Here is an 18,676-nt window from a genome sequence, read left to right on the forward strand (position 1 = left end):
CAGGGTGAAACTGGGTTCCGTTTTTTTGAAAAAGTATATATATATATATATATATATATAATGCTTAGAGAGGGAGCCCGTTCGTCAGCACTTTTTCTAAACCGTTGTCTAACCATGTGCTTCCCTAAATTTCAGAAGGATCGATCCGCCGGAACAATGACTGGAGCCTACTCTCCGTATCATCCCTCAAGCATATCATCACGATGCTCAAGCCGAGGGCGAAGCTTTGTGGAGCACTTTTTCTAAACCGTTGTCTAACCATGTGCTTCCCTAAATTTCAGAACCCCGGATCCGCCGGAACAATGACTGGAGCCTACTCTCCGTATCATCCCTCAAGCATATCATCACGATGCTCAAGCCGAGGGCGAAACGAGCTTTGTGGTGGTACTGGTCCTGCTACTGGAGCGAGTTATCCTTTGGCAACAACCTCCACCGCTTCCGCATGTTCTTCCACCTCCTCTTCCTCATCTTCATCCGCCCGTTCCTATCTTCAGGAATTATATCAACAGCAACAACAGCAGCAGCTACAGAGAGAACAGCACTACCAACACCATCATCAACAACAGCAACAACAACAACGTAGCGTGAAGTCACCGGTAAACAATTTGACCACTCGTCAGTTATTATCGGAGGCAGCCGCTACAGCATATGCCCATGGATTAGGTGAGTTGTTTCGTAACGCTTCGCAAACATATGTATAATCGATAGCACAGCATCAACGTTCAGCACCGATGCTTCGCCGCCCTGTAACCGTAACTTATTTGAGGGCTTTATTATGAGGAAAAGTGGGTGGGGAAGGGACATAGGACCAGTCTACCGCAATCATTTCTAGGCTCCTACACCTCCAAGCACTCATTAAGGTAATCTGGATAGAAACTGACAACGAAAACACCACTGACATGAATTAGCAGCCATATCTTGCTCCAACTGTCCAACAATGCACAGAAGGGATCACGCGGACACCATTTTGGAAGGTGAGTCTCTAACAATACCTAGACCTTTATTAATTTTTTTCATACTCTCTCCGCTTTCGCCACTCTGTATTGGGAACTGTTTTCGACAGACGGTGATTCGGGATGTGCAACACATGGCCTAACCACCAAGGCAGACATTCTTCGTTGTATTATTATTATTACTATTCAAACTGACAGGCACCTTGATAGTACCAACCGGTATCTAACCTTACTGTCAATCGAGTAATTTAACTTAATGATTTAGGTCCTAATCGCGACAAATTCTTGATCGTGGGGCCCTGCAATCTTACCTAATGTATCCGAAGATCCAACAGATAGGTTGAATCACCGCTGAGATAAAAACGTGGTCTCCTGTCCCTACAGACTGTGACTTGAATACACCTTTTGTTGTTTATTCTGTCCTGATCTGTGCAACCTGGAGATACGGTACCCCTTTCGAAGAAGCAATCCTGGAAAAACCCTTTCTTTTTTCTTTATCAAAGGAATGACTTTCAAGCTTCTCGCGCATGGGCTAAACGGAATATCAATGACATCTGCATGAGTTACATATGGATTTCTTAGGTTCACCTCTGTATCGGTCGATACCTGTTAGCGCAACTTAGTGAACTTGTTTAATGCCGTCATTACAAACAAGTACCTCATTTATCACCCTGAAAAGCCCGAAGAGAAACCACGAAACTCACCGCCCAGGCTTGTTATTTTCCAACGAGTTGTCGTATCTCGATCCATCTCACCCTTTAGGACCATTACTTCCAGTGTCTATCACCACTGTACCACGTTCCGACATCTGGTGGTGTGCTCGCCTCCCGAAGTAAATTACTGTGCAAACCAAGTTTAGCTAAGAAGAGCCCACTGAGGTGGTGGAATGGTCCATCAGCAGTGCGTACGACATCAACTGGGTACCATGATAGTTCGATGGTGAAGCCGTGCAACTCTGGGAAATACCCATCGTAGCTTTTCTTCTTGCTGAACAAATCAGCCGTTTCTAAACCGGAAGGTTTCGAATGGGGTGTCTTCTTTAACTGAATCGTAGTGAAGTGAATTTTGTGCCACCAAGATTTCTCTTCGATGGGGAGGAAGTATTGCATATCTCTGACTAAAGTACCACCAAAGTATCACCATACTGGTAAACTTCTACACAGTCATGCTAAGATAGTGAGAGAATCTCAAAAACAGTACGACTGGTAGTCTCGTAAGAGGAATACCCGTACACTTCATTTCGGTGGTAGAGGGCAAATATCAGAATCAGTCTCGGTACCTTCTGGATTTGGCTTCATCAGGATTTCGCATGTTATGCACCATAATTGGGGTTTCTCGGTCAGTAATGAGAACCTTTGCTTTTAATCTCGGTGACAGTTCTCTTCACCCCAAATTCACTGTCGAAGTAGCTGAGAAAACTCAACGACTATGGACCTGTTTGGAGCACCATGCTCTCTTTTTCAGATGGGCTCTTNGAGAAAACTCAACGACTATGGACCTGTTTGGAGCACCATGCTCTCTTTTTCAGTATGGGCTCTTGTTCCTGCTGATGACTTCGAAATTCCATTTCTAAAACATACGTGCCTGTTTTTCTGCTAATATGGGGTATCCGAGATGTGCCATTGGCGCCCCGAGCAATAGTCTTAGCATGGAGCGATCACTACTCAGTTTTAGCATGAAAATAGCGGGTGCTTTTAGCCGTAATAACCGCTCGGTTGGGCCGATAGTAGAATCGGAACGAAACGCGAGGACAGGTCGCCCCGAACAGGAGCAATCGACAAACACAAATCGAACCACGAAATTGACTGTCAGTAGCTACCACCTCAACCGCTGAGTTGTCTTGTTTGGTTGAAACCGAACTCAGCAAGAGTGCACTCGGCCGTGCTACTAAGGGATTTGAGGGTAACTTACTCTGAGTTGTTTCTCTATCCTTTGCGCCCTCAATATCCGTGTTAACGGCACCTTTGAACTATAGGGATTTAGGTGCGCATCGATAGTCAACCCGGGAATTGGATCACTGAGAGCTAACTCATCGACACTAACACAATGACTCAGCGGCATTGGCTCGTATCCATTGTCCATTACTATGTATAGCGTAGTTGTTCAGCTTCCCTTTAACCAAAAGCCGAAATTCGGTTTATGTTCCAACCTGAGTGAGTTGACAGTTCTTTTCTTGGAAGCGCCTACCTCGAAGGCACTTTTGTAATGCGAATGCTTTTTTGAAAGGGGAGTTTGTTGTCACTTTATATGGCGACAATGGATATAAACTCACGGGTGCGCGATTCATCGTCATGAACTCGGATCGAATGGTTATTGTGAACGGCGCGTGGATACGTAGGACATAATTTTATCAAAAGGACACAGTTAGCTTGGAGTCTTTTAGCATGGCCCTAACTCCAACGCTTTCATCGACTGAGCAAACCCATGAACCACACGTTCATCTCCGACGGGGTTTCCATTCGCAACAAATACAGATTCTCGTGGTAGTCACAAAACCATCAAAACCTGTGCTGCGTTCTCACATCTAGTTGTTGCGTGTCGCATTGATCTGACCACAACTCCCCTACACCAGCAAGCAGTTTCCATCAGGAGTGCATTCTGAACCTCCCACCTTGCGCCGCCGATGTCTTAAGATTTTGAAGGGCCACCTGGTAGCTGTCGAACAAGGCTGAAGGCTGTTTTTTACTGTCACTCACTTGTTTTGGGGGTGTGTTTGTGTCTGTTTTCATTCTTTCCACCGTGTCTAACCTGTCGCCAACACCACAGCACATCGACGTTTGTCGTACAACCGTGATTTGTGTGTTCGTGACCGTGTGCCTGTCATCCTCAAACTTGCTTGTGCGCGTGCCGGCCTTAGCAGGTCACCGAGACTGGTGCCAAGCTGTCATCACACAGCCGTACATCCACACATTGGATGCTATCGCTTTGCATCTTTGACTTCACCGCGTGTTGGCTTTTAGGTGCGCGTGTACATGGATGCGATTCTCCTTGCTTTTGGTCGGCGGGTATCCGTTTTTGTTGCTGCTTCTGTTAGTGTTGTCTTCATGGATGTCAAGTGGTGACGAACACGGGTTAACCATGCCTCGACTTCGGTTGTCATCACTGCGTACTTCCACCTGATTGTGACGTGCGTATGTGCAGTTGTGTGCGCTTGTTTGTTTGTTTGTTTGTATCGAACAAGAGTGTATCGGTCCTTGATGGCTAGGGGGAAATACGCGTTGCTGTACCGGACAACTTCGATAGACCGAATATGAGCATTCCCAATGCCAAGCCTCTACCGGCTTGATTTTCCCCTTAGTCAATCTTTCAGACGAATTTTGAAGTGGGGACCTTCTCTCTCTCCTTAAGCCCAGCACCCGACTTATTATAATTATGCTATGTAAAGGCGAAGTGACATCAATTTGGTCGTCACTAGCAGAGTGCACACTGCTGCGGTTCCATCTGTCCTACCTTAAGAATCGAGACGTAGCTATTATAATTATGCTATGTAAAGGCGAAGTGACATCAATTTGGTCGTCACTAGCAGAGTGCACACTGCTGCGGTTCCATCTGTCCTACCTTAAGAATCAGAGACGTAGCCGATGTCTGCAGCATTTCTTCGAATACAATGTGTTTAGCCAATCTCACGTCGAGCATGCGAGTACCTACCTGTTCTGTTGGCTTCGTGAGATCGCTCGCTGTATGCGGTTGTGCGACTTTTTTTACTGGTCGATTGTGCTATACATGCATTCCGTTTCCTTAATCGCCGTGCTGTATCACACATTTTCGCAGTTATGTTGTTGAGCACGTATCCGACCTCCACACTCAGCCCCTCTGTGTACTAGTTGTATACACGGTTTTATGTTGCATACTCCAAAACTGGGTTTGACAGCAAATCTCTTGATAAATGGCCTCAAATGCGAATGATGTCCCATTCGGAGTGTTGGTAGGAAATGATTGCTCCTTCCGTTAAGATAAATGAGGACATGATAGTGCAAGGTGTCGTACGGTAATGTGAATCCTTGTATCGGATGTTCATTTGACTGAAATGGTGCTTTCAACTACCCCACACGTTGACCGCCGCCACATACAACTTCTTTATTATTCCCATCAGGCGATAGCAATCGTTTCCATTCTGGCGACTCCTGGGTGTATTTCCTAAAATTGTCTCAGTGCTTGATGCTATAGGCTCGTGTTAAAACGATGTAGTCCCCCAAGATCAGATAGTGGCAAATCCTTCCCACAGGGAAATAACTATTACTATCCACCCTTTAATTCGACTAGTGTAAGCCTTTTCGGTTCTACTCAACAAGTTTCTGCAACACAGGATCACTAGTTGTCGGCAGTTGTTGGAGCTGTTGCTCGGCCAGTCTGCACGGATATAGTCAAAACTGCGTAGTCAGCAGTTGCGTAATCTTTGACTGCCTTGACAGACTATCCACAAAATGACTGGGGAGTGAAGTAAATGCTACTGAGAGTGAATTGTGTTGATATGTTGGAGATGCAAAACCAATGTGTAGGTGTCCGATTTCCCCAAATTGAGTATTCATGCTGCCCATCCAGCATCCAGTCTGGTGTATCAACATGTGCTCATGGCAGGATTCGCCTTCCTCAATGAGATCTGTGTCAGGCGGTCGGTTTTGGCTAGCTTGCAGAGGTAACCAAAGAGTAAATAACAGCAGCGATACTTACCACTTGTTTTAGGCTTCATTCACATCCTAGGTAGGTCGACGAACTATGGCCCTAGATTCGAGGAGACAACGGACTACGAGTCCAAATGCTCCGAAGTCAGACGGGCTGTACACCAAACCACTGCATAGTTGTCTTTGGTTCCACAGCAAGACAATTCCTTGACAGAACCTCCTTTCGAGCCTTGAGCACTTATTCTGTTGTTTGAACCAAGCACACTGCCCATTGGTGATCTTAAACGAGTTGGTACAAAACCGCTCTGTCCTGCGTTGCTAAGACACACAACTTCGATCTTTCCGCTAGGAGACAAACAGCTCTTTGGAGTAGTCACTGGCAAAATCGTCCTAACGTCCAAGCACACGTTTGACAGGTGAAGTGAGCTGGTTTCAGTCATAAACTGATGACTCGAGATGAGGAGAACTCAACCTATTTCGCCTTATTGCGTGAGAGCAATGAGGCTAAGGTTCTGGATGTGAGATTTTGAACCACTCGTAATTCAGTCGTTTTGTTTCGGCAGAATACTGGATGCAAAGTGTTTCTGACGCGATTACTGATAGGAGAAAAATGACCCTCGAAACCGGTTATCTTACCGGAAAGATCTTGAGACGCTTCAGTGGTTCGGGTGGTCCGTGGTTCTAACCCAGCATCAGCATCTCGACTGCTTCTGTCTAGACTTGGGCAACTTAACAGCATGGCAGCTAGGCACCGAAAGGGTGTCACAGCTGAACATTTATTAGTACCGTTAATCCATAGCCCCCAATGTCCCTATAAGATTACGGGTAGCGCAGTTAGATTGTGACATCCCTTTCTCACTTCATTGTGTTGTCTCTGGTATAATCCTAAGTTTAAATATTTTAATCTTGACTTTTCCGTGGGTGTTTCGCACTGCTGGAAGATATCTTCTACATGAACTTCTTTTGCCGTTTGTACGGTTCCCCTTCTTGATTGACTCAGTGACTGCTTTTTAGCAAGTATGGGGTTCTTCAAGATACATTCTTGTCACGGTTTCCTTTGACATGCTGTACTGGTGATCTTCACCCAGCTAACGTTCTTAGGTATATTGGTGCCAGACCTTACTACTCATAAGGTTGCTGAAAATTCCGACAGCCCACTACAGGTTTCACCCTCATCATGTTGGCCTAGTTCCCGAGGTTCCAGCAACCTTTCGTTCCACTTGAACACCGAACTGTACGTAGCTGAAGAAATACATATATCTGCAAATTACGCTGGCGTCAACAAGGGACTCAACAAAATTTCTGGTTTATGACGTTCAGAGTTTTCAGCAATCTTGTGAGTAGTGTGTTCTCTCGAGAAAATATACCCCGATGTCTCGGATGTCGTGCCTTTTTGTCACACATTCAATTGAGGAATACCATAAACGAGACATTCGTTTCATTCCCTCGTTAACAGCAATATGATACTAGTGACTTTGTCCTTTTTTGCTAACCCGACGTTGGGTGCGCCGAAATGGCGTATTCGTATCATTTTCTTGTTTTCCTTTTGTGTGGATGACATAGTGAATCGCTCCTTTAACCGTGCATATGAATTCCCCGACGCCGACTTCGCCAAATATTTCGAAATAAGTTTACGCCTCACCTCAGTTTGCGGGCGAGTTGGTTTAGTGATTGGACCGCGAATTTACTGACTGGACGGCCCGTGCTTCGGACCCGACCTCTGCATCTCAACTTTCCCTGTCTAGGCTTGGGCAACCTAGCAGTATCCCAACCCTCGGGTGGGATGGCAGCTAGGCACTGAAAGGGTGTTACAGCTAAACGGTTTTTTCATAGCTGAGGAAATTTGATTCTGTGGGACAACTCAGTCAACGTAATCATCCTCATAATTTTACGTCCCTATCATCTTGTACTACTCATCTATTATGCTTATTGGCCTAGTTAAGACGTATCCTCTTCAACAATTTATTTCAATTCCACGCTTTCGTATCCCCTTTCTATGTGCTCGATTCGGCTCAGATGGGTTTGTGTGAACTCGATAGTTTTGGTCACCTGCTCCATGTAGATCTTTCGTTCGCAAAGTCTTGCAGTCAAATTAAGGGTGTTTTTGAGCAAATACACAACCGTACTTCCCTGCACAAAATTCGGTGTTTCCATTTTTAGTTCGCTATCTCACCAATACTGAGACTGTCCAGACCATCTAATCGTTTTTGTGTTCCATTTTATATTTATTTATCTTTCTCACCCGAATCTCCTGCTCCATCATCTTCAATCCCTGTGGCGAATTTCAGTCAATGTGCGCATATGTGTAGCACACAACTACACTCCGAACCCGAACAGCGTTGACTAGTTCGGCCAGCGTGGGTGGTGTCAAATTCGATCGATACAGCTTTACCGAACTACCTTGATGCTCATAACTAACCCGAGAAATAGAGTGATGCGCTATTTTGGTCGTTAGGCGCCTGTCTGATCGATTACCATCGTGATCATGTATGCTCTGGGGTCGAGGCAGCTACAATCTCGCTTCATTCCCACTCATTACTTCCGCATGAATGTCGGCGATGTGGCTGCTAGCAGCTAGTTTTATTGATCGATCTCTGCCAGTTGGTGATTGCGCTGGGCTAGACATAGGCTCTTCCATTGACCTGGACAGCTAGGGCGTGGTCTTCACATCGTTGCTCAGTAACGATACTATGACAGTCGTTTGGTCACACTGGCATTACGGGATTGAACAGGCGGTCAGACTCGTTGGACAGCCAGTGGCCTCCATCAATTTGCAGCACCGGAGGAACTTCCACTCAGCTGGTGTACACCGAAACTAGTCTGAACCTTCCTTCGAATTGGATGCGCACTACAACTGTCGCCACTGCGTAACTGAACCGTCAGGTTTCTAGGCCATATGGTTGTCGAGTGTTGCTTCCGTTGCTTCTGCTTGTAGTTGGGGTAGTGGTGGTGGTGGTTGTGGTGGTGGCAAGGCTTAGTTGAACGTACTAGAAAAGGATCGGCGACTGTCGCACTTGTCAGCCGTAGCGAGACATTGTGCGGCGTCATTGACTGTAAACCGGACAACCATCTTGCCAGTCGGTGCTTTACCGCCGCTCTGGTTGCTATCTCGTTACTTGAGTTGTGCGTTTGTGTGCGCGTGCTTTGGTGTTTCTCGCTCCGTCTGGTTTGTCGTCGTCTGTTCCGCTTCCATTGCTAACTCGGACTGTTACGCATGTGCGCCGGTGCATCGACCCATGAGGGCATGTATCGATTCGTTTGACGAGGCAACCCGTAGGTTTGTCGCTTGCGAATGTTTTGTGTCTATATGCTTGTGCGTTCATCATTTGTACCTTACCCACCGATTCGCTACCCCATCCACTCACGCGCACACACACAACTGATCGTGGCCGCTTGTTTTTTTGTCATTTGAGATGCTCACCTCAGGCGGTAGGCGACCAGGCCTACGTGCTTGCTTGTTCGATGTCGGACTTGTCTTATCACTACAACGATCACTGCAGATTCTTCCCCACCCGCCTAGCATCCCAACGCTATTCGGCTCATCTAAGTGAGGACGACCGAATGATGTGACCGTGTGCGCCGGTCGAGCTTTAGGCGGCGTTTGGTCTGTTGCTCGTCCGTCCGTCTCTGCGCCCACACAAGCGCTGATACACACACACAATCGTCACGCCTGAGTGACACGTGTCGTCAGGGGGATCAGAGACTAAAGCAAACATGGTGGGGAGGACGAAGTCACGTGCGCGGCAATGTCGGTCGCCGTTTTTTATCCCGGAACAATCTAAGCTGTGTTTAGAATGTCTCTTTAGCAAGCTCCCCTCGAGTCGTCCCATGCTAATCCGTTCCTTTTATACTCACTGAATCGAGTTAGCTCAAGATCTGGGTTCAGAAACTTGGAAGAGTTACATGTAATTCATATGATACCCGGACGTTTTAGAAGTGATAACTTGAACGGAGTTTGTTCCCGTAATTGAGTTGACCCAGGTAACAGTTTCATTACACTCTTCCTTATCAGTTACTTCCAATCGACACATGGATAGTTTAGCGATCGTAGATGCAAGTCACAGTGTCGGCCATAACGCGCCTTTAATAAAAACTCCATGAGTTTACTGTCTCAGCGTGACTAGTTTTTGCACGCTTGGTCGTTCCGTAAACAGCAACTGAATAGATATACTAGCGAAATAAACCCACTTGCAAACAAATTTGGTTTTTCGAGAGATTCATCTGGAACCCAGCTGAATCGCTCGTTTGCGATGTTTCCAGGCAACTGAATGTGTTGCACCGTCTCATGTTTCAGTCTCTACGATATTCGAGATACCGCGATACATGTATATTCGCAATGCACTACTCATAAGGCCGACGAATTTTCAGCAACCTTATGAGTAGTGCATAATGAATAGATACATGGTAAGCAAATACATTGCCGATATACGATTGCCCTCCGCTTTAGAAAAATATTTCTGGTGTTCCCCACATAAATTCATTGGAACACCTCCCGCTGAATTTCTAACTACTTACATCGAGCGAAGTAGCATTTAACGGTTCAATATGCTTCGCAATAATCGTGGTCGGATCGCGAACTGCCCCCCTGAGAAAGTTAACCAAAAGGAAATGTTCCATGTTGATAAGGCGTACGCGTAGAAAAACGGCGTCAGGCAAGTCATTAGATAACATTTTGATTAATGACCAGAGAATTTTCCAACGCCGACTATTCCCTCCTCAATGAACCAAATGAGCAGAAGGGTTTCGTAAAAGATCATTTTAAAATCGCTTTTGACACGAAAGCTTGGTCAGACCAGGTGACTAGGCCACCAGGCTGGCCGAGTTCTAAGTCAAACGGAGAGCAGCAAGATCTCTTCCAACGGGTGTTGAATAACAGTTTAGAGGTCTTGTCAGTTAGCGTGGGTGCCGAAATCTTCCAGGTGTTGGATTGAGGGATTCAAAATCATTTTGATCGGATTTGAGTCGTTGATATTCTGCTTCGGGACGCTTCAAGCGATGACACTTCTTAGGTACCAAAGATGGATTTTTTTATCTGTGTGGGTTTGTAGGTGCCACGACAATTTGGCTCATCATCGTCATCATGGACACTTTGACATCAGTGTTCAACATTGATGCTCCGCTGCTGTGGGTAAAAGAATAAATGTGGATGGGAAAGGAACTTTGTGCTAACCTACCACAATCATCCGGCGGTACCTACACATCCAGACACTCATTTAGGCAATCTGGATAGAACGATTAGCAGCCATATCTTGCAGCGTTTCAAACCAGGCGCACTGGGGATCGTGTCGTCCCCATCCTGTAAAGTCAGTGACACCGACAGCACCCAAACGCTTCGTAATCTCCTTCATACGCCTCTTCCAAGGGTTGGCCTCTCTTCTTCGGCCACTGAATTAGGCACGGTAAGCAGCACTACCTTCGGCAGGCGATAGTTTAACGTGCGCAATATGTTCCAATTAAGACAGCTTTTGGTGCTGGAAACATTGTTCAATGGAAGTCCTCGCTGCACGACCGAAAGCTCGTTTTCTACTTGTCTCACTGAGGATTCGTCGACACCAACCCACGCGTGCTGTAGTTGTCGAGCACCTGAAGACGTCTCAGTTCCGCTGCTCGAACAGCCCAAGTCTCGCAGCCATACAACAAAATAGCCCAAGTCTCACAGCCAAGCCCGCACTGTAGCTTGCTACACACGTCCCTTGAGATTCAGGGATACACCACTTTGACGCCATAGGTGTCTCAAATTAGCAAACGCGACCCGAGTCTTGCAGATTCGTGCATTTACTTCATCTGTTACGCTGCAATCAGAATTAATACAGATTCCAAGGTGCGTAAAACTCTCCACAACTTCGAGTGCTTCTCCCTGGATTGTAAGTGGCGTTTTTAGTGCCTGCGTGTCTACCTTACACTTTATGGGTGCAGAGTGCATACCAAAGAACGGGATAACTTTGGTTAGTTCATCCAAAAACGTTCGTTTCTGCTCCCTTCCGAAGATGAGAACGATGTCGTCTGCATACTCCAGATCGACAAAGTTTTCGTCACAGGCTATTTGAACACTGGGGTTTTGGGGACCTTCCAGCGTTCATTCTATGATTTCATTGATCACAAAGTTAAACAGGAATAGGGAGAATGGGTCCCACTGACGGACACCACTTTGTGTACGGAAGCTTTTGGAGAGCTTTCTGTATAGTCACACGTCCGGAAGTCTGAGAATACAAAGAACGTATTATGTTTGCAAACTTCCGAGGCATTCCTTGATGGGCAAGCGTATGAAGCAGAATAGACCGACCAACCGAATCAAATGCGCCTTGAAAATCCAGGAACACTAGAATTGAGGGTCACATACGTATGACGTTGTTCTAGCGCCTAACGAAGTATGAGTGTTTGGTCAACGCAATCGCTACCGCGCCGGAATCCCGCTTGCTGCTCTCGAGTTGGTGTTTCACGAGCCACCATAAGGCGACGAAGCACCAGTAACGTCAACAGTCTCGTTACGACCCCCCTGTGGTTGCCACACTCACTACGAGCCCTTTTTTTTGAAAATGGGCACTATCACCGCCTCCTCTCCCCAGTTTGGGACAGACTCCTTTTCCCAAATGCAGGCAAACAGATCAGATGAGTACTGACTGAGAACTTCACCCCCATCTTTGAACAATGCGGGTGGGACGTCATCCGGTCCTGAGGCCCGGTGGCGCTTAAGACAACATATGCAGACATGCACCTTCGACAACTTTGGGCTACGACGTTCACCGTCCAGGGTTTTACGTCACATGTGAGCTCCAGAAAAGTGACAGCTCTTGGCCACGATATCTAGGGGGTGAAATTACGTGGAATTTCGGTCGGCTCCGTCTGTGCCATTCAGATCTAAGCTACTTCTGTCAACGACTCTTCGCTGATAACCGCCCACCACTACGTCTCCGTTCGACTGGGTCTGAACCGTTCCGCACACGCTTGTCAGTACGCCTTCTATTTCAATCACATTGGGATTCTTGGAGATGTTTAACGCCAGTCTGTGTGGTACATATCACTGTCCCTATCGTTGCTGAGTTTTGGAGTAACGCTCGATATTCGTGTATTTTTTATGGCGGCCTGTTTATTTTTCTCTTGTGCTCACCGACTCTGGTGTGAAGTTCTCCAGCCCTTTGTCCTATGTAGTGCATGTAATTTTGTAGCTGTTTCTGTTCGCCGGAAAGCGATCCTTCAATTGCACCAGTACAGAGCGGTTCTCTTCTGGAACGCTACTCTTGCATCAGCAATGTTTAGAATCCATAAGGAAAGCTTCGAATTTCCATGGTTTATATGGAACAATAGCTGCCCAAATTCATTCTTTGTTGGGATTTGCCACAGCAAATAAATAAATTTGATTCGTGTGCTCAAATAATGCACCGTTTCCTGCAATCATGACGAACCTTTGGACATGTTCTGGCTTAGCCACTTCCGAAGCTTCTTCTGGATCGGTGTACTGATTTCGTTTTCCTTTTGTGGGAAACACCGTCGTAATCATAGCTTATGATTATCGATCGTATCCGGACACTGGATGTGATTTGTGCTATCTGTTATATTACCTACCACTGTATGTTTGTTTGTCTGTTCGCAAGCTGCATTGGACTGAACCCACTAAAGTGCTAACCACTGAATAAGTCGTGGCCCGATACCTGACCCATTCCGTGTGTCTGTAAACATACTGTGGCCGTTCATATGTAAATTTGGAGGACATGCAGTTGTCACAATTCATCGGTTCCGCTGTTGGCTATTTCGTAAAACGCGTCTCCTAGAATCTCACGTCCTTTCCGTGTCCATCCAGATGATGATGAGCACACGTTTCCTTGTCTTCTATGTCTACGTCACATGTAGAACCATACCACCGCAACCCATATTGGTTTCGGATTTTCTAAGCTTAGGAAGAGTTGATTGGTTGCGTTACATTCACTTAGCCTGCACTTGTGAGACAAGCTCTACTTGTGTCTGAGCCCAAGTTTCACTAAACCACCATCCTTGTAGAGCAGCTATATCCTTCGAACAGATTCAGTGAGAATGTTCTACCCTTAGTCTGGTCGTAGAATGTGCAGATGTGTACAAATCTGTCCTGATTCAGGCTGAATTTTAATGCTAGCTTCCCTTGACAGGAATGGTGAAAACGGGACATCTGCAAATTACTCGCCCGCATGTTTGCAACATGGTATCAAAAGAGCTATTTGGAAGAGATTTTACATTTCTCTGGTTGCTTTCTGAGATATTTTTGCGGGATAACGCCGTACTATCTTTTGTATTTGCGAAGTTGAAATGATTTCTTGAACCGTCGCAATAATAGAAAACCTAGTAAGGAAAGTGACCTTCTTATGGAAATCACTCAGAGTCAATTGCGTTTTCTCCGTTCCTTAGGGATGGACTGTATAGAGTCTCTCATACTCACTGGCGATGGCTGGCCTTGTTGCTTGTCGATTTTTTCTTACTTTTATAATGTTTGGAGACTCAGTCGAAGCGGAATGTCTGTTTCTTTGCTCTCATTTAGCTTGGATTATTCATGTTTTGGATAGGTTCAATTTAATTCACTTAAACACCATAAGAAAGTTTGAAGCAAATGACCGAAAAGATCACGATGTGGTCTCTTTTGCTAGAGCCTTCGAGGAGATGTCTTTTGAGGCTATTCTTTCGCATGCGCGATAACTATATATCCTTCTCGAGTTCGAAATATCTCAGTGTTTAGGATGCGAGCTCACTGATCGGTCTGTGGTTCGAACCTAGTAAGGAAAGTGACCTTCTTATGGAAATCACTCAGAGTCAATTGCGTTTTCTCCGTTCCTTAGGGATGGACTGTATAGAGTCTCTCATACTCACTGGCGATGGCTGGCCTTGTTGCTTGTCGATTTTTTCTTACTTTTATAATGTTTGGAGACTCAGTCGAAGCGGAATGTCTGTTTCTTTGCTCTCATTTAGCTTGGATTATTCATGTTTTGGATAGGTTCAATTTAATTCACTTAAACACCATAAGAAAGTTTGAAGCAAATGACCGAAAAGATCACGATGTGGTCTCTTTTGCTAGAGCCTTCGAGGAGATGTCTTTTGAGGCTATTCTTTCGCATGCGCGATAACTATATATCCTTCTCGAGTTCGAAATATCTCAGTGTTTAGGATGCGAGCTCACTGATCGGTAGGTCTGTGGTTCGAATCAACTTCCGAAATCTTGTCTAGGCTCGGGCAATCAGACGGTATCTTAGCCCTCGTGCTTCTTTTGGATGGCATAACAGCCGGGCACTAAAAAATTGTTACAACTGAACTATAATATCCCGGGAAAGCCAGTTTTGTGTAGTTAGTAATAAAGAGGTTCAAATTTATCAACCCGATTAACCGAACGCGGGTCAACTGCTGTTGACCGCACGGGCTCACAAGACCCCTTGTTTGGCCTGATAATCTACTCTTTATGTTCACAGCGAACGCTAAATTGCGGAAGAATCACACTGAACCGACTTGTTGCCAGGAGGTGTGCCTGAAAACCCCGTCATGTTTTGTGACAGATATCTGCAGTCAGAGGTTTATCCAGGTAGTTTAGTTAACACAGGAAAGAAGGGGAACATTCTGTAACAACAAGTGGGTAGAGCTCGTACAGGAATCAGACTTACAGCTTTCGAACGGAACACATCATCAAAATAATTCTCAAGGATCTTGAATTGATTAGCTGAGGCCCTCCCTTACATAAACATTGTTCTTAAAATTCGGTGAGATTTCCCCACACGCCAGATGGCAGCACCCACCACTACGCCCTCAACAGATGCCATTAAAGGACAATGATGGTTAATACCAGCAAACGGTCACCTCAACCTCTCTTTACATAACGATTTATTCATAGTTATGGGTTAACGTTTGATCAACCGGCTAGTCAGTTGGACTGTTCCTTTTGAGAGGAATATGTAATGATTGATCGGAGATTTCTTCTAGAGCAATACGACATACTCCAACTGTGACAACCCAGTTTTCTAGAACGTGTTCGTTCTGACTTTTAGAAACCTAATCGTATCGGTCATCCAAGGCAGAACATAACGATCGCTTCATAGTAGTTCCAAATAACAAGTTTTATTTGCCTTTAAGATTAACGGGTTAGTTTGGGAGTCGGACATTGCGTGCTTCTTAACCTTACTGAGTTCAAATTTCTTTCTCATAGACAGTTGATTAGCATCTCTGCTTACATACCTTGGTTTGACTTTGATTCTTTATAGACACCGGTGTCTTCAGGTTCCTGCACATGTAGATCACTAGCGATGTCACCTTTCTTGCTTCCGTATTCACAGTTGAACCCAACCATCTGACAAGGATCTCTTTTGAGGATGGGTAGTATACTTCCAACCATATTTCCGAAGGTACTTCTCAGAGTTCTATTGTTTGTGATGTAGTGGTCTAACGGTAGGAACGGTGGAACGCGGTAGGGCGCGGTCTCTCCTCCTGCAAATCGACCTGTCCAAAGTGTGGTTCGTACAACTATAGACCAATCAAGTCTTTTTAAAGGGTAGTGAAATTTAACCGACTATACTCCTGGCTGACCCTTGTTTACTTCCAACCACGTGTTCAACGTCAAGTGATCTTTATCTACGTTCTGTCTCCTCAATTGCACTGAAAGCACTTCTACTTACGTTTTCGAACCGTCAATCTTCCTGCTTTTGTACTAGCTAACTAATGGTTCATGTGATCTTTAGTCATCGCATGAGGAATCCATGCTTAATACATGCCAATGGTTGCTTTCAGAGCCTTCTCCATCGCATACCGAGGGCCTTTGGATGTATAATTTATCCTGCATTGAACCGTTCACGTTTGTGGGCAGGTGATGGCTTGGTCATGAGGGAACTCGTCGGGAATCTAGTATCGTATGTCCATATCGTTTTACCGCTAGTCTACTTGTAGTGAAATTAACTCAAATTTCAGCCATACAACCACGAAATTCGCTGTTTATGAGGTTAAACGTAGGTCGGGCTTTGGAGTGCACTGGTTAGTGTCTTCGTCGGTGGTGATTATGTGGCGGGTCACTGTAGGATACATCACTTGAAACATTACACTGCATTTCAAGCATCGTAATGATTTTTTAATAAGCCTGTTTTCTCTTTCTGTGATCTGTTCAATTACTCATCATTCTCTAGGTCGATGTGACGGACAGAACTTCGGTGGCAGCGGATTGTCGGTACCAGGTGTACATCAAATGAACCATGCGAATAACTCACCCCGACACAGTAGCTACTCACATCACACAGGAAACGCATTCTCTCCCACCCAATATAATCGTTACCATGCTTCGGAAACAAACAGTTATACACATCCCAACGCGCATTCAGAAGTCACAGAACACGGATTTCACGCTGGAGACTTTGGGACCAATGGGTTCCCCTATATGGGTCAGCAGGATCCATACAGTTTGTATCAACAGCAACTTCGACAGTCTTCCCATGCGCATCACATGCTATCGCGATCAATGGAGCACTCACAACCTCAGACGGCAACTCAACTAGCTCACTCCATTCATGAGGTCTCTGGGCTGGCTGCAGCAGAGGCAGCAGCTGCGGCTGCCTACGCTTACCATCAATACCACCAACAGCAGCAGGCACATCGACATGGATTAGCTGCACACGCGTCCAACGCACACTCTCACTATCAGAATCTCTTAAGTCCCACATCGCGGGGCTACTACCCTGGCCAGTTGGACGAACACCTATCCCCTCGTGATCTCGCACTCTATTCAGCGCAAGCATCTGAAAGGCGCGATCCCAAATCCGCCTACCTAGCCGAATCGTACCGCAGCTCACACGGTGCCGCGTCCGGCCGTTTTCTATTCTGAGTTCGCACTACTTACAAGTAGTTCACTCAATATGTAAATTTCAAGCCTGCAGCTGACTGTGAAATATATGCGCCATCGGCGCCAGATTTCTCGCATTAACTTTTTGAACTACCTCGTCCTTCTTCAGCTGTCCTCCTCCTCTTCCTGGTTCTTCTGACTCTGTTTTTCTTATCTTTGCACGTCCACTGAAAAAAGAACGACTGCTGTAGGAAGCGAAATGAGTTGGGCATGCACCTGGAGCATTGATGTCACCCACGAAATTTAGAGGAACACAGCAATCTAATGTACTGCTGTTACGTGCAATATTCCGCTTGTCGTTTTTTCTAATTTTTCGCACAAATTGGTGGCTCGTTACTTAACGCAGATTCGCCAAACTCTGCGTCCTGGATTCTTTTATACATATAGATAGCTCGTGAACGTTTTTCGGGAATAGCCAAGTTTAACGTAACTTGCCACAAAGCGTCTTGCTCATTGTTAATAGCACCCATCTCCCCTTCTGTCTTTGAACCGCACGTTGTATATATACCCTCTTGTTCTTTTCTAACAACAAGTTTATTGTCGGAAATTGTGTCACCAGTAAATTCCACCCTCCCAAAACTACCATGTCGTCGCTAACTCCAAGAACATAGTACCTTCAGTCAAAGTGTTACAGCCGAAGGGCCAAATTTCAACTTGGATCTTGGCCCCGGTGTAGCATGACTTGTGTGTGCTGGCTAACCAGATTTCTGGGAGCGGCCATGGAGACCTTTATGCTCGCAACGTTTGATGTAACTCCTGACCTAAACCCACGTCACGTTTCATCATCCTACGTATTTTGCCAACTATGAATTGGATATATTTTTGCCATTGTTTTGATCTCGACGTCGTCCACTACTCTCTCTCTCTATGCGAAATTTTCATTTCATTACTGCATGCTACTTCATTTTGTTCGTGATCTGTATTCTATAAAGATATTACTTACAAGATACGTCGTCTTGTTCAACCTGATAGAGTTGTGAGGGACCATGCGGTGTTGTCTACCTAGACATCTCGGTGGAGTTACTTCACGTTGGGGATCAACCCTTTGTTTTTTTTTCAGAAAGTGTGGAACAGTCGGCAAAGACTGTATTCTATAAAGATATTACTTACAAGATACGTCGTCTTGTTCAACCTGATAGAGTTGTGAGGGACCATGCGGTGTTGTCTACCTAGACATCTCGGTGGAGTTACTTCACGTTGGGGATCAACCCTTTGTTTTTTTTTCAGAAAGTGTGGAACAGTTCGGCAAAGAAGTTTGCACCGTCCAACAG

At 45.6% G+C, this 18,676-nt stretch overlaps 1 protein-coding gene across 1 annotated transcript in view; it reads left to right on the forward strand.

The window, feature by feature from the left end:
• The window catches only part of T265_02159 (hypothetical protein), a gene marked incomplete at both ends in the record, with an annotated part of 100,159 nt that extends 81,839 nt beyond the window's left edge, over nucleotides 1-18,320 (forward strand). The window contains 2 exons of the mRNA XM_009166333.1: nucleotides 282-663; nucleotides 16,696-18,320. Coding sequence (XP_009164597.1) covers nucleotides 282-663; nucleotides 16,696-17,387 — 1,074 coding nt within the window. The remainder of the gene's footprint in view (nucleotides 1-281; nucleotides 664-16,695) is intronic.
• Nucleotides 18,321-18,676: the final 356 nt, after the last annotated feature.

This window comes from Opisthorchis viverrini, assembly GCF_000715545.1.
Source record: "Opisthorchis viverrini unplaced genomic scaffold opera_v5_25, whole genome shotgun sequence".
In the NCBI taxonomy this organism is placed as follows: Eukaryota; Metazoa; Platyhelminthes; class Trematoda; order Opisthorchiida; family Opisthorchiidae; genus Opisthorchis; species Opisthorchis viverrini.